At 35.4% G+C, this 24,913-nt stretch overlaps 1 protein-coding gene across 1 annotated transcript in view; it reads left to right on the forward strand.

The window, feature by feature from the left end:
* NR3C1 (nuclear receptor subfamily 3, group C, member 1 (glucocorticoid receptor)) overlaps positions 1-23,013 on the forward strand; it is a 114,406-nt gene extending 91,393 nt beyond the window's left edge. The window contains exons 5-9 of the mRNA XM_008593132.1: positions 764-1,039; positions 2,728-2,872; positions 7,188-7,318; positions 18,037-18,194; positions 18,755-23,013. Coding sequence (XP_008591354.1) covers positions 764-1,039; positions 2,728-2,872; positions 7,188-7,318; positions 18,037-18,194; positions 18,755-18,907 — 863 coding nt within the window. The 3' untranslated portion in view covers positions 18,908-23,013. The remainder of the gene's footprint in view (positions 1-763; positions 1,040-2,727; positions 2,873-7,187; positions 7,319-18,036; positions 18,195-18,754) is intronic.
* The last annotated feature ends 1,900 nt before the right edge of the window (positions 23,014-24,913 follow it).

Consider the following 24,913-nt stretch of genomic DNA (forward strand, 5'->3'; position numbering starts at 1 on the left):
AATTCTTATTTAGTCACTAAAACAAATAACTTCAGGGGAAAAAAAAACTCTACAGAATCCATACTGTAATTTGATTATACTGTTCTATACAAAGTCAGAGCTAAAACTTTACTTACTTTATATATAATATGAAAATGGACGCTTTAGTTTTATAGAGTCATCAGCATAAATCTCCCTTTTAAAAGGGAAATTTCCCACTGATAAATTATGTGGAGAAATGTAGTTTTTCTTTTCATCTCCCCTAATGTCTTCTCCCCAAAAGTAGTATCTATCACGTAAAGTGGACTTTACTGTTGTTAGAACTAATACAATGTTTTGCACACAACCTGCTATGTCATCTTCCTATCCTGATAAGAAGGGGGCTTTGTACAAGTGTATAAATAATGTGGCTCTCTTATTATATATACTACCATAATTTAGATCAACCCTAAACCACAGATTGTAATCTGCTATTACAAGCTTAAACAGATTCTTTCTTTCATTTGATAATAAAAGTAATTTGTCTTATATAACCAATGAAATTTTCACATTTAGAGTGGAGGTGAGACAAAAATCAATGTGAATGGGTTCCTGTTGATTTTTGGCTTTCAGGAAAAAAAAAACAACCTTTTTTTCTCTTCCATGTCGCTTTATCATGATTGCTAAATAAATATTTCTCTTCCTTCATTAAGTTTCAGAAATTAAAGATACCTGTTGAATAACTATGTAGCCCAGACCTTCCCATTACAAAATTCATTTCAATGTATTTTTTTAATACCTGCAGCTCGAAAAACAAAGAAAAAGATAAAAGGAATTCAGCAGACCACTACAGGAGTCTCACAAGAAACTTCTGAAAATCCTGCTAACAGAACAGTAGTTCCTACATCATTACAACTCACCCCTACCCTGGTGTCACTGTTGGAGGTCATTGAACCTGAGGTGATATATGCAGGATATGATAGCTCTGTTCCAGATACGACTTGGAGGATCATGTCCACACTCAACATGTTAGGTGGGCGGCAAGTGGTTGCAGCAGTGAAATGGGCAAAGGCGATACCAGGTAAGATGCAAAGAGGGGCAGAGCTACAGTGTAAACCTTTGTATTTAGTTGAATAAAAACACTCTGGCTTTTTATAATCCTATGGTATATCTTGTTTCTCTTACTCAGTTTTGGGTACTAAGAAGCGGGGAGCAAGCGAGGAGTCTATAATAAAACTTTACATTGCTCCTTTCAGACCATTACCCATATCATAGTAATTTCAGATAGGATGATGTAATGTAAGAACTAAGAGTTACGGGCCGGCCCGGTGGCGCACTGCTACAGTGCACCACTTGGGAGCGCGGTGGCGCTCCCGCCGAGGGTTCGGATCCCACATACAGACCGGTTCCCGCTCACTGGCTGAGCGAGGGGTGGGCGCAGCACCGAGGGTTGCGATCCCGTTGCCAGTCCCGATCCGGTACGGGCGCAACACTGAGGGTTGTGGTCCATTGCCGGACACGAAAAAGGAAAAAAAAAAAAAAAAGAACTAGAGTTACAAGACTTGTTCAAAATTCCTTTTATACAGGGCCGACCCCGTGGCTCACTCGGGAGAGTGCAGTGCTGGGAGTGCAGCAGCGCTCCCACCACGGGTTTGGATCCTATATAGGGATGGCTGGTGCGCGGTGTGGGCAACACCAAGCCAAGGGTTCCGATCCCCTTACCAGTCACACACACACAAAAAAATCCTTTTATACTGAAGTCTAGGGGAAGAAAATGTGTAATATTTCTACAAATTCCACTTGTTTCCCATCCAAGTACTAACCAGGTCTGACCCTGCTTAGCTTCTGAGATCAGATGAGATCAAGCACATTCAGGGTGATATGGCCGTACACCACATTCCATTTTGTTTTCCTTCAGTATCTCACTTTTAAAAATCATGTTGTTTGGGCCGGCCCGGTGGCGCACTGGATAGTGCGCCGCTTGGGAAGCGCGGCGGCGCTCCCGTCCGAGGGTTCGGATCCCACATACAGACCTGCTCCCGCTCACTGGCTGAGCGAGGCGCGGGAGCAACACCGAGGCTTGCGATCCCGTTGCCGGTCCCCAGTCCGGTACGGGGGCAACACTGAGGGTTGCGATCCGTTGCTGGACACGGAAAAAAGACAAAAGACAAAAAAAATAAAAAAAATTAAAAAAATAAAAATCATGTTGTTTGTAAAACTGGTAATCATCAGATATGTTGACTCTCTGTCAAAATGTACTAAAGTAAAATTATTTTAACTTTTCACTAAATGAAATGCTACACATTGAATGTAAATTTTAGTCTAATTTTTAAGATGGTTTTAAATGAAAGTTTTCCTGTTGGAATGTTCACACAAATAACTAAGGACAGAACAAGAATAGGGAGAAAGAGGTAAGTATCAGAGCAAGTTTTTAAGTTGAAATTCATTGATTAATGTCCTAAGCTAGAACTCTTGGCTTTCTATATTACTATTTAGTTCATGTGTACTTAAATAGGCAACTAGTGACAAAAACTGGCTACTCTGAGTTTTCTTACATTAAATTCTGTTAGAAAGCACTGAGGGCTTCTGTCTTCATATGTCAGATGACAAAGGAAAACTGTGTTCACTTTGTGTCTCATTTTCTTTACCTGTTAGGAATCCCCCAAAACAAAGCTAATTGATCAAACTGCCCTTTGGCAGTTTCCATAGAGATGATCTTCTCTTTGGCAATTAAAGTACTGTCTCACACCTTTATTTCTCTTAATTCAGGATTCAGAAACTTACACCTGGATGACCAAATGACCCTACTGCAATACTCATGGATGTTTCTCATGGCATTTGCCCTGGGGTGGAGATCATATAAACAGTCAAGTTCAAACCTGCTGTGTTTTGCTCCTGATCTGATTATTAATGAGTAAGTCATATGTGAGTCATTTTCCCTGTATTCACAGGATATTTTTAACCAGCTCATGTTTTCCTGATTGACTGCTGTTGTGAAAACTAGGACTGAATCAATTCTACCAGGTATCTAGGAACTGGGCAAACTTGAAATAGAGTTGTTTATCAATACTTGGGACAGGCCAACTGTAATGTAGAGCAAATGTGCATGTGTCATTATTACCGTCCCAGGGCATGTTTAAGGATATTTTTTAAACAGTGGGCATCTCTGAGGTCAGTAAAGTCTCTGGCAAGTAACGAGGAATCTTACTGTGATACTGTTTTAATTATATAATCTTATTCTAGAAAGGAAAAGGTGCATAATAAAACTCCTATGGATTCAGTAGAAAGAATCACAGATGAGAACATCTAGGCTGAGGGAGAGGAGATATCGATACAGATGCTCCAGGCCTACGTCTCTATCTGTGAAGTATTTCAGATGCCTATTCCCCCTTACCTCATTGCAATTGTTTCCTCAGTTGTTTTCATCTCCAATGTATCCTTCACTGTGCTGGCTAATGTTTCCTTCCTCAAGCACAGTTCTGATCATATCACGTATCTCCCCAACATGCAGATGTCTTCAGTATCACCTCACTGATCACCCAGTGCATAGCCTGCATGGTTTCAGGCTTTCCAGGCCTCACTTTCTTTCTTTTTCTCCTCCACACAAATCTTTGCTCCCACTCAGCTGATCCATTCTTCAAACATACCTTCAGTTCATGGTGTTCACATCACCAGATTCATGACCTCTCTGTTCTATATCCCTAGTTCTTCTCATTTCCTACCTGTAACACTACTTTTTGTGCCCATAGCGTATCTCCTTTATTAGAATGTAAACAGGGAGTATACACATACACCCATGGTCTGAGAAGAGTAAAAAATGAAGATTTGTGTCTATGTGAAAAAAGATGGAGATTTCCTTAATTGTGAGCTCTGGGTGTTATTGATAAGGGCTCAAGAAAATTACTGAGATTACTGAAATCTTAAAACACATTAGTAAAATAACAGTCTCTGTGTGAGTAAATTCATTATTAGTAGTTTGTTTTCTGAACTGAGTACTACACTAAGAGTTAACAGTGACAACCTGAAATGTCTTCAGAGTGCCAAGGAGTTTGGAAATTAACACTAACTGTTGAACATGGGATATTTGGAGGAAAGAGAAAAGGAGACTTGAGACCACTGAGGACAGTCTAAAGAGACATTCTATGACAATATAGCAAACATACTTTCTGTTGGGTGTGCCAGGTATAAAAATAATGAGTAGGAGTTATAGAAAAGCATGTATTTGAGCTGAGTGTTAAATGGAAGGGCCTGACTTACAATATAGTAAGCTCCCATTATTGTTAAATGTTTTAGTACGGAGTGGATGATAACTAGTCCCTGATATTTTTAAAGAGATTCTTAGGCAGTGTGCAAGAAGTTGCAGATGGTGAGGTAATTCCAAGGCCACACATCTTAAGGATAAATGAGAACTACCTAAAGCACAGATTCAGGTTTCCCGCTACTAGGCTAGCAGTATAGAAAACTATCAAAAATCCTGGCTGAACTAATAAGTTAAACTTGGTGTTTCTCCATTGGTGATACTTATCCAGCACTGTATTCATTCAATGATATTTGAGTGCTTACCAAGGGCCAGGCACTATTTTAGGAGCTTAGGATATTAGTGAATAAAATAGGTGAGGCCCTTGTTAACATTCTGATAGGGGAATGCAAATAAATGACCAAAATCATTTCATAGAGCCATGATAGGATAGTGTGACTGGGGTGGGGGGGTTGTGCTAATACTTTAGATTTTCTGACTACAGAAGGCCTCTTCAAGTAGCTGAGCATTAAATGGTACAAACGAACAACCTATGTGAAAGGGTAGGGCATTCCAAGCAGAAGAAACAAGTGCAAAGACTTGAAACAAGCTTGGGATGTGTTAGGAATTGAGAGACGGCCACCGAGGATATAATATGAGCTTAGAGAAGTGAACAGGGGCAAAGATAAGCAGAATCCTGTAAGCCATGAAATAGAGTTTAGATTTTATTCTAGGAGCAGAAAGAAACCAGAATGGATTAGAGGGTAACAACAAATATTATACTGCTACTATGTGCCTAGTACATGTCTGTAGCAGAGAATAACACAAATAAGGTTCCTGACCTTTAGTTGCTTACATGTTAGTGGAGGAGACACAGATAACCACCAAATAAATAAAATAATTTCAGTTATGTTAGAGTTTTTACTAGAGAGAGGTCTATTTGAGATAAGGTAGCTAATGGCCTCTTGGAGGAGTTATCATTTGAGCTGAGACTTCTAAGAGAAGGAGCAGGCTTCATAGTGAGAAGCAACATGATGAAGCATATGAATGAAACAGATAGGGCCATAAGTCACAATGTCTTGAGTTTCCATATAAACCAAATGTATTTACTAGTTAATTTAAAATTGATAGGCTCATAGCTCAGCCTTTAGCTATAGGTACTAACCATGTGCTTGGCCAGACCACACTGACACAAGAAAGAAGTCATCTTGACTACTGCCAAAAAGAAGTCTGTTCAAACCACTATATCACAATGTAACAAGATTAGGTTGTTTGATCCAATTTTAAGTTAATGGGTAAATACATATGGTTTATCTGGACACTGAAATCATTGTTACTCATTTCAGAATTCAACCATGCTTTTTAAAAAATTTCGTATTGCCAGTGTTTACTGTTTATAGTCACTTTCTAATAAGCAGTTTGAAGTCATTTAATTGGGATTAAATCATGAACAGAGATTTTATATGAAACACCAACTTATCCTTCTCATTTATAAAACTGAAGTAATTTAATTCAGAGTTTTTATTACTAGGGCACTCAAATTCAGATTTAAGCAGTACAGCACAACTTGATCATGCCACATACATTCCTTACAAGTGGGAATTATAGAAATTTTTCTGAACAAATTTATGTAGTTTCATTTTCATTATGGGATACAGAAGAGTACTTTTTAAAGATTTTGCCTTGTTAAAGTATTATTATTACTTGGTGTTCAGCTGTTTTGGAGAATAGATGGCTATAGGAAAAATAGTTTTGAGGAGGGCATTCTCACTTCTCATTCTTGTGTCTTTATGTAGGCCTCCACCTCTTTTTTCTTAGCCCACTGTGTTTCCATACTACTCTGGTGTCTGGGATAGGCAGATTTTGGGAGTCAGCAAGTATACATTGAAGTTCTGACCTTATGGGTAGCTATAAAACAGACTCTCTTGGTTGTCCTTGGGTCAGAATGTTGTGAAAAGTACTTTTTGTTTTTTTACAGCCAACCACAATGTTTTTACTGTACTTTACTAAACTGTAACTTTGTTGCAATGTTCAGTTATATGAGGAATATAATCATGTATAAGAAACTAAAGGAGAAAAAGATATATCCCAGAAAAGGAGTGCTTAATTACTGTTAGGGGATTGAGAAGATGCCTCTTTGGTAAGAGCAGATTTTAATTTTGAAGAGCCATGGGAACTCCTCTGTGATCACTTGGGCAACATACAATTCATATCTAATTTATTTTATCATATAAAGAAGTAAACCACATCTTCAGTAGAGAAAAATAATTTTTTTCTTTCTGTTGAGTCTAAAATCACTTTCTGTCAGAAACTTAAAAAAAAAAAAAGATATTAAAGTATTTTAAAAGCCATGAACTGGGTACAGTTTTAGGCTCTTAGTGTCATTTCAAAAGTCAGGAAACTTTAGAGATCAATAGAAATTGTAGATGTGATAATGACTGAGAATCATAATCAAGAAACTGATTTGATACTTTTAGTTAAAAGGATATTCAGTCACATGTCTGTCAGAGGCAGATTTTGGATATCAGAAAGTCTAGCATCAAGTTCTAGTTGTGGACCTTTACATAACTATAAATAATATCACACATGGTTGTCTTTAGGATGGAATGTTGTGGGGAAAAAAATACCTTTCTCAAGTGGGTAGGCTCTAAAACTGTGTTGTCTAATTGGCCATATTCAAATGATAAACTTTGATTCAAATGTACAACTGCTAATAAATTCTGTAAGAACAAATTCTAAACACTTAAGTAAATAAAACAATAAATGGCATGCATGATAGAAAAGTAATGTCTACAGTGTAAAGATACTGTAGGCTGAGGAACAATTTTAAGGAAAGTTCTCTGAAATTGTGAGTCTATATGGAATTAGCATTAATAGCAATAGTTATGCTTTCCTTTATTAAGAGTTCACAGATCTGCAAAACAAAAATGTACATTTTTTTGAAATTAGTAGATTTCTATCTAACTGAAACACTGATATTTGTCTTTCACAGGCAGAGAATGGCTCTACCCTGCATGTATGAACAATGTAAACATATGCTATTTGTTTCATCTGAGTTACAGAGGCTTCAAGTGTCTTATGAGGAGTATCTCTGTATGAAAACCTTACTGCTGCTTTCTTCAGGTTGGTAGAACACCTGTTCATCAGTTCTAAAATTCACTTCTAAATATGTCAAAAGTATGAAATATAAAAGTCTAGAAACATGTTTATACTACTACTACTACTATTTCCTGCCAGTCAAATGATTTTCATAAAATTTTAGAAAGGCATGCTCAGTGATACCAAGACTAATAAGACCAAAAAGTGTAGTAGAAAGAGAGAGATATATGAGCCCACACAGAGTTCTCTGTTGGATCAGAATTTGTGCAAACTTGTTTCTTCTTCCTCCTTTTTATCACATCACTACATGAGACGTGAAGAAAGCAAGCCGACTATAATGATTATGTTTCTCTACTGCACTGTTACTTGGTCAAAAAATTTAGTTACGGGGCCGGCCCGGTGGCGCACTGCTATAGTGCGCCGCTTGGGAAGTGCGGTGGCGCTCCCGCCGAGGGTTCGGATCCCACATACAGACCGGCTGCTCACTGGCTGAGCAAGGGGCGGGAGCAACACCGAGGGTTGCGATCCCGTGGCCAGACACTGAGGGTTGTGATCCGTTGCCGGTCACGAAAAAAGACAAAAAGGAAAAAAAAAAAAATTTAGTTACATAATGAGTACTGCCATGTATAAGACATTATGGGAGAAAAAGATACATTCTAGAACAGGTGTGCTTAATTACTATTGAAGAATTAGTTAATGCAGCATTGGAGGTGGATTGTTGGACAGAGATATTCTATCTAGAAAACAGCAACAAGAGTTTATAAAACAATCCTGAAAGTTTAGATAAGGCTATTAATATATAAACTTCAGTTTATATACAAAGTATCTTATCTATATTAGTAAAAATGTAGCATTTTCAACAACTAGAAAAGAAAGGTCTGGACAAATCTGATAAAGAACTATTAAAATTTAACAGTAAGAAACAAACAACCTGATTCTGAAAATGGGCCAAAGACCTTAACAGGCACCTCACGAAAGAAAGATATACAGATGAAAAGCATATGAAAAGATTCTCCACATCATATGTCATCAGAGAAATGAAAACTAAAGGAGTGAGATACCACTACACACCTATTAGAATGGCCAAACCCAGAACACTGACAACACCAAATGCTGGCAGAAAAAGAGGACAAGATAAAAAAAAAAAAATGAAGAGCAAGTACAATGAGTAGAAAACAGTTACAAATGTGGTGGATATTAATCCAGCTATACCAACAATCACTTTTAATTTGAATGGTCTAAATATACCAATAATTTTTTTAAAAAATTAAGATACTCACTAAAAAAATATTTTAAAATACAGTAGTCCCTTCCACCCTCCATCTGAGGGACATATGTTCCAAGATCCGCAGTAGGTGCCTGAAACCAGAGATAGTATCAAACCCTATATACACTATGGTGGTTCCTATACATACATACCTACGATAAAGTTTAATTTATAAATTAGGCACAGTACAAGAATAACAACACAATAGGTGATAATGGAACAATTATAATGTGTAATAAAAGCTATGTGAATGTGGTCTCTCAGAATAGCTTACTGTATCGTACTTTACCCTTCTTGTGATGATGTGAGATGATAAAATGCCTATGATAAGATTAAGTGTGCTGAATGACATAGGCATTGTGACATAGTGTTAGGCTACTATTGAAAACTAATTTAAAACTTAGGAATTTCTTATTTCTGGAATTTTCCATGTTATTGTTTTTGGATCACAGTTGACCAGGTAATTGAAACCACGGAAAGTGAAACCCTGTATAATGGGGGACTACTGTGCTTAGACTAAAGGAAAGTAATCCCATCTTTAAGAAGTAATAAAGAACAAAAAAGTGGTAAATATGTAGCTATTTTTAAACTAACTATGTGTATGAAATAATAGTAATAATGTCTTTGGGGGTTAAAAAAAAAAAAAAAAAAAAAAAAAAAAAAATTGCCCAAAGGGGGGGTTTGAAAGTTAAAAAAAAATGTTTAAATTTAAAAAAAAAAAAAAATTGCCCAAAGGGGGGGTTTGAAAGTTAAAAAAAAATGTTTAAATTTAAAAAAAAAAAAAAATTGCCCAAAGGGGGGGTTTGAAAGTTAAAAAAAAATGTTTAAATTTAAAAAAAAAAAAAAATTTTTTTGGGGGTAAAAAAAAAAAAAAAAAAAAAAACACAACATATGCCCAAAGGGGAGCTTAGTAAGTTAAGAATGAATGTTTAAATTTCAAGAATAACAACTAGAAATAGAGCGTGTAAAATTACCAAACTATTGTGAGTGGAAAGGCGGGGAAGGGCTTAAGAAAAAATCTAAAAGAATGAAAGATATATGAGAAGAGGGGGAAAAAAGCATACACAGGGCATGATAAGAGAAGGTAACATAAAAGATAGTACAAAAAGGTAGTACAAATAAATTCAAACATATCATTAATTTCATTAGATGTAGAGATAGACTGAATGCTCTAAGGCTGTAAGCTAAATAAAAAACTGGATTTAAAAAATAATCTACCTTTATGCTACTTTCAAGAGATATATCTAAATAAAGACATTGAAAGGCAGAAGTATATCCACGTATAATGTAACCCAAGAGATGGCAAACTTTTTCTGTGAAGGATGAGATGGTAAATGTTTTCAGCTTTGTACAGCCTCTGTAATAGTAATTCAGCTCTGCCTTGTGGCATGAATGCAGTCACTGACAATACTTAAACGGAACAGGCTGTGTTCCGATAAAACTTTGTTTACAAATATGAGCTGCAGGTAGGATTTGGCCCATAGAACATACTTTACTGACCCTGCTTTAACCAAAGAAAACTAAAGCAGCTACATTAGTATTAAAAAAAAAAAAAAAAAACAGACTTTAAGGCAAAAAAACAATTCTACATATAAGATACTTATTACATTAAGCATTCTATTCACCGGGAAAATAGATTACAACTACATAAAGCAAAAAATTCATACAACTACAGGAATATTTAGAAAATCTTATGGTTAAAATCTCACTGTATTTATAGTAATCTCACAAATTAATAAATCAAACAGATAAAAATCAATACGGATATGGACATATATTTCATTTCTCTTGGGTAAATACCAAGGTGTGAGATCACTGGGGCATGTCAAATATATGTTTAAATTTATTTTAAAAACTGCCAAACTTTTCCACAATTGCTGTAACACTCACCAGAAATGTACGAGACTTAGGAGTTGCTCCGTATCCTCCTCAACATTGGTACTGTCAGTCTCTTTCATTATAGCTGTTCTTTTTTTTTTTTTTTTTTTTTTTCCTTTTTCCTTTTTGTCTTTTTCCGTGTCCGGCAACGGATCGCAACCCTCAGTGTCGCCCCCCGTACCGGACTAGGACCGGCAACGGGATCGCAACCCTCGGTGTAGCTCCCGCGCCTCGGTCAGCCAGTGAGCGGGAACTAGTCTGTATGTGGGATCCGAACCCTCGGCGGGAGCGCTGCCGCACTTCCCAAGTGGCGCACTATAGCAGTGCGCCACTGGGCCGGCCCTCATTATAGCTGTTCTAATGGTTAAAGATGTTAAGCATCTTTTCATGGACTTATGGGCCATCTGTATTTCTTCTTTGGTCATGTGCCTCTTTGAATCTTTTGCCCATTTTTTATTGAATTGCTTACATTACTGTTGAGTTATAAGAATTCTTTACAGTCTCTGGATATAAGCCCTTTATCAAATACATGTTTTGTAAATGTTTTCTTTCAGTCTATGGATTGCATATACATTTTCTTAAAAGGGTCATTCAAAGAGCAAAAGTTGATAGTTTTGATAAAGGCCAATTCGTCCATTTTTTATTCTATGGTTCATGTCTTTGTGTACTAAGAACTTTTTGCTTAAACCAATGTTAAAAAGATTTTCTACTATGTGTTTTCTGCTATATATTTTGTAGTTTCCGCTCATATGGTTAAGTATATGATCCATTTCAAGTTAATTTTTATATATGTTGCAAGGTCAGGGATAAGCTTCATTTATTTTCCAAATCCAATTGTTTAGAACTGGACTGTCTTTTCCCTATTGAATTACTTTCAATAATTTTGTAGAAAACCAATTGTTTGTTTATGTATGCATCTACTTCCAGACTCTCTATTCTTTTCCAGTGATCTACATGTCTATATTTATGCTAATAACATGGTATCTTACAAGAACATTACAGTAAGTCTTGAAATCAGGCAATATGAATTCCCCAATTCTGTTATTCTTTTCCAAAGTGTTATCTTAGATATTCTACTTTATTTGCATTTCCACGTATATTTTATAATCAGCTTTACAATTTCTACAAAAAAAGTCTGTTGGAATTTTTATTAGGATAGCATTGAATCTATAGATCTGTTTGAAAATGATTAACATCATAATTTTGAGTCTTCTGATCCATGAACATGATATATCTTTTCATGTATTTAGGTTTTCTTTATAATTTTCAGTATACAGGCCTCTTTATCCCTAAGTATTTTATGCTTTTTGATACTAATTAAATGGAATTTTTTAATTTTCAATTTCCATTTGTTGAGAGGGGGTGGGACTTCCAGCTATGGAGAAGTGGAGAGACCAGCAAATCTTCTATTCAAAAAATAACTATACTACAGAGCAGGGTTCCACAAATATTCTTCAGTAAAGGGACAGAAGGTAAGTATTTCAGGCTTTGTGAGCCGTGTTACAACTCCTCACTTCTGCTGTTGTAACAAGAAAGCAGCTATGTACCGTATTTAAATGAATATATGTACAATTATAAATACCTGTGTTCCAATACAGTTTTATTTACAAAATCAAGCAGCTGGCTTAAAATGACTTGTGAGCCATACATAGTATGCTGACTAGATTGTGGTGTATAATCTTTTTTAAAAAATATATTTTGGATTTGTTTAGCTAATATTTTATTAATCATTTTTGTATGTCTGTTTATGAAGGATTTTTCTTGTGCTATCTTCTTCTGGCTTTATTATCAGGGTAAAACTGTCCTCTTAGTATATGTTGGGAAGTATTCTCTTCTCTATTTTCTTAAAGAGTTTGTATAGTATTGATCAGATTTATTCTTTAAATATTTGATAGATTCCACCAGTGAAGCCATCTGGGTCTGATCTCTTCATGGGAAGATTTTAAAATACTAACTACATTTCCTTACTTGTTATAGGTGCATACTGTAATTCAATTTTTCCTTGATTTAGCTTTGTAATTTGTGCCTTTCTATGAATTTTTCCATTTTGTCTGAATTGTCCAACTTAGGCATAAAGTTACTCATAATAAAAGCCTTTTAATTTTGTAGGATCCATAGTGGTGTCCCCTCTTTCATTCTTGACTGTGATCATTTGTGTCTTCTCTCTTTTTTTCTTAGTCGGTCTAGTTAAACATTTATCAGTTTTGTTGATCTTTTTGAAGAACCAATTTTTTTGTTTCATTTGATTTTCTCTATTCTTCTGTTTTCTATCTCATTCGTTTCCACTCTGGTTATTATTACTTTGCTTCTGTTTGCTTTTAGTTTAATTTTTTCCTCTTTTCCTAGTTTAAGGTGGAAGCTTCCATTATCAGAGATTTTCCTTCTTTTCTTATATTCATGTTTAAAGCTATAAATTTTCCTCCATACAGGTTAAGTATCCCTTTTCCAAAATGCTTGGAACCAAAAGTGTTTCAGGTTTTGTAGGATTTTTTCAGATTTTAGAACATTTGAAGAATACATATCAGTTGAGCATCCCTAATCTGAAAATCAAAAATCTGAAATGTTCCAAAATCCGAAATTTTTTGAGCTCCAACATGAAGGTAAAAGGAAATGCTCACTGGAGCAGTTCAGATTTTGCATTCTTGGATTAGGGATGTTCAACCTGTACTACTTTAACTTCAGGCTATAAACTTTGATATATTTTCATTTTCATTCAGTTCCATACATTTTTCTAACTTCCTTTCTGATTTTTTTCTTTGACCCATTAGCCATTACAAGTGTGTTTAATTTCTAAATATTGGGGGATTTACCACATTTCTTCCTGTTGCTCATTTCTAATTTAATTCCATTGAAGTGAGAGACTACATTGAATGATTATAACTCAAGTTTAAGTTTTCTGAGACCTTTTTTATGGGCCCTTGTATATAGTCTATCCTGCGTGTTCCATGAGCACTTGAAAAATACTTTTATTCTGCTGTTGTTGAGTAGAGTTTTACAAATGTCGGTTAGGTCAAGTTGATTTATAAGAGCTGATGAGACCAGTTCCCGCTCACTGGCTGAGCGCAGTGCAGGCCCAACACCGAGGGTTGCGAGCCCGTTGCTGGTCCCCAGTACGGGCGTGACACCGAGGGTTGCGATCCCGTTACCGGTCAGTAAAAAAGACAAAAAAAGAAAAAAAAAAAAAGAGTTGTTCAAGTTTTCTGTATACTTGCTGATTTTCTGTCTAGTTATTCTAGATTTCCACTGGAATGTATGAGTTCCACTTTCTCTACATTCTTGCCAGCACTTGGTATTGTCTTTATTATTGCCATTTTAGAGAGTGTAGTTATATCTTTTAACTTAACATGCATTTCTCTAATCATGTTCATAGTGGCATTATTCATAATAGCAAAAACAAGAATGTTTATTTTGGCATATGCTTTTTTGTCCTATGCATCAAAATGATCATACAGTTTTTCATTTTTACTCTCCTAAGATAGTGAAATACAGTTTTTTGATTTTCAAATGTTTGACCAGCTTTGCATTCCTGTGATAAATCCTACTTGGTCATGAGATTACTATCCTTTTTATATACAGCTGAATTCAATGTGCTAAAATTTTGCGAGCTATATTCACAGCTAAATCCATGAGGAATATAGTTTATAGCTTTGTTATAATATGTTGTTATGGTTTTGTGATAATTTTGTATTTTTTCCTTATGTGTCTGGTATCAGTGAAGTCATCTTGATTTTGGAGCTTTTTTTTTTTTGGTAAGATTTTCAACAATAAGTTCATCAAATTTTTACTAGATATTTAATTATCTTTGAGTGAGATTTATTGGTTACATCTTTCAAGGAAAAAAATTGAATATATTTGAGTAAAGTTATTCATAATATTCCCTTAATATCCTTCTAATGGCTCTGGTATCTCAAGTGCTTTCCCCTTTCATTCCTGACATTGGTACTTGGTAAATTCTTGCATTTTTTCTTTATCAAAGGTTTTTCAGTTTTACTGATGTTTTCATAGAACCAGCTTTGTATTGACTTTGTTGTATATTCATGTTGTTAGTTATTGATTTTTACTCTTTATCCTTTCCCTCTTACCATTTTTCTTGTGTTTAATTTGCTGTTCCTATACTACATGTGCTCCCTGACTTGCAATGATGGGGTTACATCCTGATAAACCCTTTAATAACTTAAAAATGTTATAAACTGAAAATGCATTTAATACACCAAACCTGTTGAACATCAAAGCTTAGCCTAGCCTACCTAAACATACTCAGGATACTTACATTAGCCTGCAGTTGGGCAAAATCATCTAACATAAAGCCTATTTTATAATAAAGTGTTGGATATCATGTAATTTATTGAATACTGTACTGAAAGTTAAAAACAGAATGGTCGTATGGGGACTCAAAGTATGGTTTCTACTGGAATGTACATCACTTTTGCACCATCGTAAAGTCAAAAAATTTTAAGCAGAACCATCGTAAGTCTGGGACCATCTATAGTTTAAGGTGGAGACTTAGATAATTGAAACTTTCGTAACACAAGCTTTTAATGCTATAAATTGCCCTCTATACACCATTTTCGTAGCATCCCACACATTTTGATAGTTTGTGTTTTCATTCAGTACAAAAGATTTTAAATTTTCTCATGATGTCTTCTTTGATCCATGGATTGCTTAAAAGTATGTTGTTAAATCCCAAACATTCTGGGATTTTTCCAGATATATTTGTATTGACTTTTATTTTAAATTCATTTTTGTCAGAGAACATTCTTTGATTTAATCCTCCTAAATTTATTCAGACTTGTATTGTGTCCTAGATTATGACCTGTTTTGATAAATGTTCCATGTATACTTGAAAAGAATGTATTCTTGGGTACAGTATTTTATAAATGTCAATTAAGTCAAATTACTTGATAGTGTTACTTAAATCTTGTATATTCTTACTTATCTAATTGTTTTATCAATTACTAAGAGAAAGGTGTTCATAACTCCAACTGTAATTGTGGATTTGTCTGTTTCTCTTTTTAGTTTCAGCTTCATGTATTCTTAAGCTATTATTCGATGATGCAAACATGTCATTTAATATTATGTCTTCTTACTAAAGACAATGAAAACCAAATAGATCTACAGACATCACCAAATGTCCCCTTAGGGGCAAAATTCCTCCCTCCCATTTGAGAACCACTGGTCTAGAGGAGCCTTTTTTCTAGGACTAAGTTAGCCTTACTTTTAAGATGTGACCCTGCGTAGGTCTCTACTGAATGCCCTGTTTATTTAATGAGATCTCTCCACTCTGACCACAAGGAAAGAAAATGATTCCGAGCTCTGGATGAGCTCTGTGAATTATTTTTCTTTCATCAGAAGTTGTTCTTGGGTGGCCTCATGGGATTTCACCTCAAGTATGCACAAATCTGTATTCAGCCAAAGACTCAAAGAGGATTTATGGAACCCTTTCTTTGTATACCTCCTCCTCTTCCATTTCTCTAACCCACAAATTCTAGTTGCTTTGGCCTCTCCAAACTTCAATCTCTTTCTCCTCAACCCAGCAAGATTGCTGGACTCTGGGTTCCATTTTCCTTACAATGCAGTGTGACAATTGCTACCAGGTCAAAAAAAAGCCTAGAATTAAGACTTCTTGTTCCTGAACCACCTGATTTGTTTCCCTTTTCCCAAGGATCATAATCATGCACTGCTTGTTGTCTAGTCTCTGAAACTAGTTGTCCAGTTTTCATAGCAGGAGGGGAAAAACAGACTGTACTTACTCCCAAAGGCCTGAAGTGGATGTAATGCTAGTGATTTTAACATTAAAAAATTGGGGGGGTGGGAGTCATTAACCCAGACATTTGAGATGGATGAGATCTTTTAAATATAGCTATTGAATAGTGCCTCACCCATAATTATTTTTAGAATTAGGACTAACCAGCAGGAAAAAAAGATGTATAAATAAGCAATCACTATTTTAAAATTTTGTAATAATTAGATTATCTGTAATACAGTAATATATCAAGTCAACCCATTTTTAACATGGTATGCTCTTACCACTCCTGACTAAATGATCTTCATTTCTGCATTAATACTGACATCTTAGAAGTGCCAAGTAATGCTTTATGGAATGAAAACATCTTCATACATATTCATTGGTCTAATTCTAATCACAATCCAGTGAGAAAGACAGCAGGAAACAGAGGTTCGGGAAGGTTATACGCAAGTCCACATGGCAAGTAAGAAATAAATAGAGAATTCTCACTCCTAAATCCACTGCTTTTCCTCTATACAAGCATTTTCTAAAATGTCAATAGCAGTGAAGATAAATTTGGGAAACAATGTACTCCCCTCCCTGGAGAGGGCATAATAATATCTCTGAGAATTCCTGAATTAAGAAGTCTGGGCCGGCCTGTGGCTCACTCGGGAGACTGTGGTGCTGATAACACCAAGGCTACGGGTTCGGATCCCATATGTGAATGGCCGGTTAGCTCACTGGGTGAGCATGGTGCTGACAACACCAAGTCAAGGGTTAAGATCCCCTTACCGGTCATCTTTTTTTTTTTTTTTTTTTTGTCTTTTGTCTTTTTCCGTGTCCGGCAACGGATCGCAACCCTCAGTGTCGCCCCCGTACTGGACCGGGGACCGGCAACGGAATCGCAACCCTCGGCGTTGCCCCCGCGCCTCGCTCAGCCAGTGAGCGGGAACCGGTCTGTATGTGGGATCCGAACCCTCGGGCGGGAGCGCCGCCGCGCTTCCCAAGCGGCGCACTATCCAGTGCGCCACCGGGCAGGCCCCGGTCATCTTTTTTTTTTAAAAAAAAGTCTGCATAACTTTGTATTAAACATGTAGCTTTTCTTAAATTTTGACCACCAAATCCTTTTTCCCTCTAACCATTGTTGACACAGAACCCGTATTCCTAGGAGCACACTTTGAAAAATGTAGCACCCTACAAAAGACATAATCTCTGCAAGATTAAGTGAAACCATGATTAACCCTCTGTTCACTGTTCTCCTTCCTAGTATCAATTCTTGAAGAGTAATATACACAAAAATGATTTTATGCCAATTTTACAATCCAGAATCCATGAGCTATTCTCATATCTTGACTACATAAAAACTACATTTCTTTTTATATTAGAATCATATCAACTCAGTATGTTAACACATTAAAAAATATTGCATGCTGATTTCAAAGTTCTAATTAACTGTTTATCACAGATATTGTAAGATATAACTGGTAAACACTCTTGTTGAAGCCTTCTATCTCGAAACTAGAATTAAATTCAAGTGCAGAATGACAGCCAAAGTTAACTAAATAATCACTATATTATTTCATCTGCACTTCAAAATAGCTTTGTGACCTAGAGAGGAAGATGTCATCACCAGTTCCATTTTATAGATGAGAAACCAAGTGATATACCCAAGGTTAAGTCCTCCAATTCTGTATTATCCCATATTCTCTCTCGGCTGTAGTTTCATAATCCTTTCAAAATGCTTATATTTTAGAATGCATAAAGAATACATAGATAATATAAGCCATGCAGTGTGCTATTAAATGCCCTACGTGCATTATGAAAAGTTCTAGTAAGAAAATTCTACAATTGACTCCATCTTAACCTTTCTAGTTCCTAAGGAAGGTTTGAAAAGCCAAGAGCTATTTGATGAAATTAGAATGACCTACATCAAAGAGCTAGGAAGAGCAATTGTCAAGAGGGAAGGAAACTCCAGTCAGAACTGGCAACGGTTTTATCACCTGACAAAATTCTTGGACTCCATGCATGATGTAAGTATCAAACATAAAGCCAATTATAAGATGAATTTTCAGGGACATAAAGTATGTTTTGATTAGTGTATATAATTATACACCAATAGTTTTTATTCCCCCCATTTCATGGATTTTGGTGATGGTTTAATTTGTGAATTTGTTTTGCACACATTTTTTCTAAGGCCAATTATGAAACATTTCATCTAGTCAAGTGCACATAAAATTACCACATTATTACAGAATTTAATCACACTATTTTTAAAAAGGTAGAATTCCCTCTTTTTGTATAATTAATCTATTGAATTAGAATTAATATGCCCTTCATATTTTATGGTACTACAGTTCATCATGAAACACTTAATTCCATATAATTCTACATACAATTTAAGGAATTTAAAATGTCTTTTGTACTTAAGTGGTTTTTTTTACTTAACTAAATTTTTCACCTGGAGAATTCCAGTGGAGACTGGTGTATTCTAGGTAAGATATTTAAAAAAAAAAAAATAGAGGCCAGCAGACACGAGATGTTCCTACTGCTCAGTTTTGAAACCTAATCATTACTATATCTTCTCTTGCAGGTGGTTGAAAATCTCCTTAAGTATTGCTTCCAGACATTTTTGGATAAGACCATGAGTATTGAATTTCCAGAGATGTTAGCCGAAATCATTACCAATCAGATGCCAAAATATTCAAATGGAAATATCAAAAAACTTCTATTTCATCAAAAGTGACTGCCTTAATGAGAAAGATTGCCTTAAAGAAAGTTGAATTTATTGCTTTTATTGTGCAAACTATCAATTTGTCCTGTAGAGGTTTTGTTCTTTTATTTTTCTTTTTTGTTTTTGTCTGTTTTATTGTTTTGTTTTAAATATGCACTACATGTGGTTTATAGAGGGCCAAGATTTGGCAGCAGAAGCGTTGAGTCATCACTTTTTCAGTGATGGGAAAGTAGATAGTGAAGTTCATTAATTGATATATATCGGAAATTAGAAACAATAATGTGGGGGTAATCTCCACTGTTAGAGAAGGATGGCACCTAAACCACCAGTGCCCAAAATCTGCTTGATGAACTTTCTGCTCATACTTTTCATAGTTGGCTGGATAAAATTTTCTGGATTTTTTTTTTTTTTTTGGTGTATTTTCCCCTGTATAGTTAGGATAACATTTTAGATTTATGCATGGAAATCTGAAAAAAGTTTACAAGTGTATATCAGAAAAGGGAAGTTGTGCCTTTTATAGCTATTACTGTCTGGTTTTAACAATTTCCTTTATATTCAGCAAACTACGCTTACTCATTTTTTCTTACATAATTTTTGTATTCAAGTTATTGTACAGCTGTTTAAGATGGGCAGCTAGTTCATAGCTTTCCTAAATAAACTCTAAACATTAATCTTCTGTGTGAAAATGGGTTGGTGCTTCTAACCTGATGGCACTTTGCTATCAGAAGACCACAAAAATTGACTCAAATCTCCAGTATTCTTGTCAAAAAAGCTCATATTTTGTATATATCTGCTTCAGTGGAGAATTATATAGGTTGTGCAAATTAACCGTCCTAACTGGTACAGAGCACCTAGTCTAGTGACCTGCTGGGTAAACTGTGGATGATGGTTGCAAAAGATTAATTTAAAAAATAATAACTACCAAGAGGCCCTGTTTGTATCTAATGCCCTATCTCTGCAATGGTTAGATGGCAAGAAAGTTGGTAAAGTAAATGTCTTTCGGGACCTTTTGTAGTAGTTTGTATAACTTCTTAAAAGTTATGATTCCCGATAACCAGCTGTAACACAGCTGAGAGATTTTTAATCAGATCAAGTAATTCCTCTCACTAAATTTTACCCAAAATTCAATGTCTAATATGGCAGAAGTGGCTAGACACCCATTTTCACATTCCCATCTGTCACTAATTGGTCTATCTTTCCTGGTGGTACAGGAAAGCTCAGCTACTGATTTTTATGATTTAGAACTGTATGTCAGACATCCATGTTTGTAAAACTACACATCCCTATGTGTGCCATACAGTTTAACATAAGTCTTGTGAATTTATTCACTGTTGAGAATTATCATTTTAAACAAAATAGAAGCTATAGTAGCCCTTTCTGTGTGCACCTTACCAGCTTTCTGTAAACTCAAAACTTAACATATTTACTAAGCCACAAGAAATTTGATTTGTATTCAAGGTGGCCAAATTATTTGTGTAATAGAAAACTGAAAATATAATATTAAACATATGAAACTTCTAATATATTTTTATATTTAGTTATAGTTTCAGATATATATCATATTGGTATTCACTAATCTGGGAAGGGAAGGGCTACTGCAGCTTTACATGCAACTTATTAAAATGATTGTAAAATAGCTTGTATAGTATAAAATAAGAATGATTTTTAGATGAGAATGTTTTATCATGACATGTTATATATTTTTTGTAGGGGTCAAAGAAATGTTGATGGATAGCCTATATGATTTATAGCGTGTGCAAGCATTCATACAGGCAGCAGTGGTCTCAGAAACCAAACAGGTTTGCTCTAGGGAAAGAAAGAGATAGAGACTGGCCCTGTGTGCAGTGAAGGTTGCTGAGGCTCTGACCTGATCAGATCACGGAGGAAGTAATCCTCTGCTTCCCATTCTGACCACTCTTCTCATTCCAACAGTGAGTCTGTCAGAGCAGGTTCAGTTTACTAAATCTCCCACTGCGCTAAAGTGTGTAAGCAGGAGACAGAAAGGTGGTGCTTAAATACTTACAGGCACCATCTAATAGCGGGGTTACTTTCACATACAGCTTCTCAACAGTTTAATAAAAACAGAGGCATTAGAAGTTTGGCAATAATATGCATAGAGGTACCAGCAATATGTAAATAGTGCAGAATCTCATAGGTTGCCAATAATACACTAATTCCTTTCTGTCCTACAACAATAGTTCATTTCTAAATAAAATGAGAACATGTTTATGTTTTCTTTGGCTGCTTTTTGAATGTTATTTGTTATTTTCAGTATTTTGGAGAAATCATTTAATAAACACCGTAATCATTCGCTTTTTTCCATGCTCTCTAAAAGGGAACGTTCCTGTTATAATGGTTTAAATTGATCTCCCAGTATTTTAAGATGGTTTGTAACCCAGCTAGATGTGAAATTTATTGTGCCTAAGAAATATTGCTTGGATATTATTATCAATGACAGTGTTAAGTTTCAAAAAGAGCTTCTGAAAAATAGATTATTGTTACTTTATAGAATGTTATATGGTTAAAACCAGAAAGCACATCACACATTGATCTTATTTCAGTCCCAACAACTTTGGCTCTCAAAAAATAGTCAGTGAAAAATATGTGCCCTTTGTTGTCAATAGGAAGCCAAATGACATTCATTTAAAAAAAAAAAAAAAACTATAGGAGGCTTTTCATTAAGGGTAAAAGGAAGCTGTGCCCTTTTAGAATATGTGGGGGAAAAAGAAAGTTATCTTAATTATGTTTGTTTGAGTATAATTATGGATAAAAAAGATATGGTGCTGTCTGAAAGTAGCTTCATTTTCTACATATGTGGTTATCTTGCAATCCCAAATACTGAAGTTTGTAGTAATTTCAGTGAGAGTTGGTGAGATGTGTAGGTGACTCACAACGAATCCTGAAAAGCATTTTTAATTAATGGTGGATGTTTTTAGGCATTGCTCAGTGTTTTTAGGCATTGCTCTGGGATACTTATTATACAGGCAGAACTCAGGAGCTAAGGGCATAACACTTTTAGGGTATATATACCCAACCATCTAAAACTATGGAAGGGGAACCTAAAAGAGCACTTGCCTTCTCTTGGGCAGAAAAAAAACCAAAAAAAAAAACAAAAAAAAACAAAACTTGGCCAGCCCAGGAGGAAAACTAACAAGAATAGTGTCTATGAAGAGAGCCTGATGATGATTAGCATAGGATAAGCTCTGGGCATGTACATAGAGGAAAGCCAGCTTCACTTCAGAATTTGCGGGTAGGGGGAGATGGGCAATTCCAATTTTATCGAAGTCTTATCATTTTAGTTCCCTTTTAAATACCCTGAAACTACATCAACATGGAATGAACAATATTAATATATTTTGATCTGGTGAAATTCAAGAACCATGGTAGCCTTCAGTGAGATTTCAATCTTGGTTGGTCACCCAACAACTGTAGCTGTAGATGAATGTGTTTTTATGTGCCTGGTTTCAGTGATGGAAAGGAAAATAAAAATGTAAAGAGGACATTTTAAACCCCTTTGAATGGAAGTTTCATCATTTTCCAGACTTTTCAATCAACTTGGCCCACCAGGGATTAGTGTCCAGGTTTTCAGGAAAGGATTAGATTCTCTCTAGAAAATATTTGAAGAAGGATTTTATTTTCTGATGAAAGGCTGTATGAAAATACCCTCCTCAAATAACTTGCTTAACTACGTATAGATTCAAGTGTGTCAATATTCTATTTTGTATATTAAACAAATGCTATATAATGGGGAAAAATCTATATTATACTGTGTATGGCATTATTGAGAAGCTTTTTCATTATTTTTTAATCACAGTAATTTTAAAATGTGTAAAAATTAAAACCAGTGACTCCTGTTTAAAAATAAAAGTTGTAGTTTTTTATTCATGCTGAATAATAATCTGTAGTAAAAAAAAAAATGTCTTTCTACCTACACAGTGAAATGTCAGACTGTAAAATCTTGTGTGGAAATGTTTAACTTTCATTTTTCATTTAAATTTGCTGTTCTGGTATTACCAAACCACACATTTGTACTGAACTGGCAGTAAATGTTAGTTAGCCATTTACAGCAATGCCAAATATGGAGAAACATCATAATAAAAAAAAATCTGCTTTTTCAATATGTGACTCCAATATACTTTGTAGAAATTGTGCAGTTCCAATTTTCCTACTTATTTTTCTCCTTGTTCTACTGAAGGCAGAGTTACCACTTCAGGAAGTTTAAGATCATGAAGTGGCTACCAAGTGAAGGAAAACTCACTTCTGAGGCTGCTCCAAATATACCAGTCTTTATCATGAAAGATTACATTTTATGTAAACAAATGTTATCTAGTCAAAATTCTTAGCCTTCTTGTATTTTAAAATCAACTCTTTCTCAAAAAAAAATCATTTAATATCACAATAATGTTGCACAATATAGACGATAAAGGCAGAGGGGGAGAAAGTAGTAAGCCAGCTATTCTATATGACCTATGTATTCTCCAAGACATATTGTGTTCAGGTCATGTCCATGAACTGGATGACCTAACAAACTAACAAACTTTCCTATAAATAGTCTTTTTCCACAAAAGACCTCCATCACTAAGGAAAAAAGCATTACGATTAAAAACCAAAATTTGCCTTATCTATCAGATGTGCATCAAGTATTTGCTACATGCCCACTATACAATAAATAGTGAAGATACAACATGAATTAGAAACCATTGCTAAACCTCAGTCACTTAGGGTATGTGATTGGAAAAGTATGTAATAAACTTTCCTTCCCAGTGTCTTGAGATACAAATGCAGAGATACCAGATGTGGCATCTGTTAATATACACATTATTACGGTACAACTCACTTCAAGTATTAACCTTACATTTTTGTAGAATACCGTCACATACATGATACCAGTTAATCCTCACTCAATGAATGAATGAAATGAAAATATGAGAAAGATACTAACTCGATTTTATAAAAAAGGAAATGAGCTCAGAAGTTAAACTGATTCACAGCTCCTAACTCCCATTTTTTTGAAGTTTGAATGGAAAGCTGCTGTAATGAGGCCATTTAACTATCAGTTGTCAAAGAGCATGTCTCTGGCCTACAAGCTTCTCAGTGAATTGGTTATGTCTTCCTATTTAAAATTAAATAGATGCTTTACTGAACACTATGTGCCTGCCAGGTATCATGTTTCGATCTATTATTTAATATTAGCCACCCCATAAAATGATACTATAAATTGTACTATTTTCCTCATATCATTTATCTGAAAAAACTGTGGCTTAAAGAACTGAGTAATAGTCCATTTCTGTTGCTTATAATAAAATACTTGAAACTGGTTAATTTATAAGAAAAAAAAAATTTATTCCTTACTGTTTCAGAGGCTAGGAAGTCCAAAGTCCAGGAAACACATCTGATAAGGGTCTTGGTGGTGACAACAGCGACCCAGGGCCTAATATGGCAGAAAATGGCAGAGCAGAGAGATATTAACCTCTCATGTGCTCTTCTTTTAAAGCCCTTAGAACCACGTCCCTGACCACCATTATTAATCCATTCACTATGGCATGGTCCTACACTCTAATCACCTCTTCAAGGCCATACCTTTCAATTATCATAATAAGATTTCTCACCTGCAGCAGTCACAGTCAGAATTAAGCTTTTAACATATGAACTCTGCAGACATAATTCAGTCAATCCATAGCACTTGTCTAGGGTCAAAGCTTGGAAGTGGTTAAGGAGGACTTTTTTTTTTTTTTTTTTTTTTAGACACTGGCCATCTGGTTCCAGAGCCCATTCTCTTAATCACCACTGAGAAATTATTAATGTGAAGTTCCTACCTAGAGCAAATGAACCCATATTGAATATCATGTGTTGGGCCTTTCAACATAATTGTATTTAATACCTTTTGCTACCATTTCAGTTTTGACTTAGACATTTAACAGTATTTCCTTCTCTTAAAAACATGTATATGGGCCGGCCCGGTGGCGCACTGCTACAGTGCACCGCTTGGGAAGCGCGGCGGCGCTCCCGCCGAGGGTT

This window comes from Galeopterus variegatus, unplaced genomic scaffold, assembly GCF_000696425.1.
Source record: "Galeopterus variegatus unplaced genomic scaffold, G_variegatus-3.0.2 Scaffold156, whole genome shotgun sequence".
NCBI classification, from domain to species: Eukaryota; Metazoa; Chordata; class Mammalia; order Dermoptera; family Cynocephalidae; genus Galeopterus; species Galeopterus variegatus.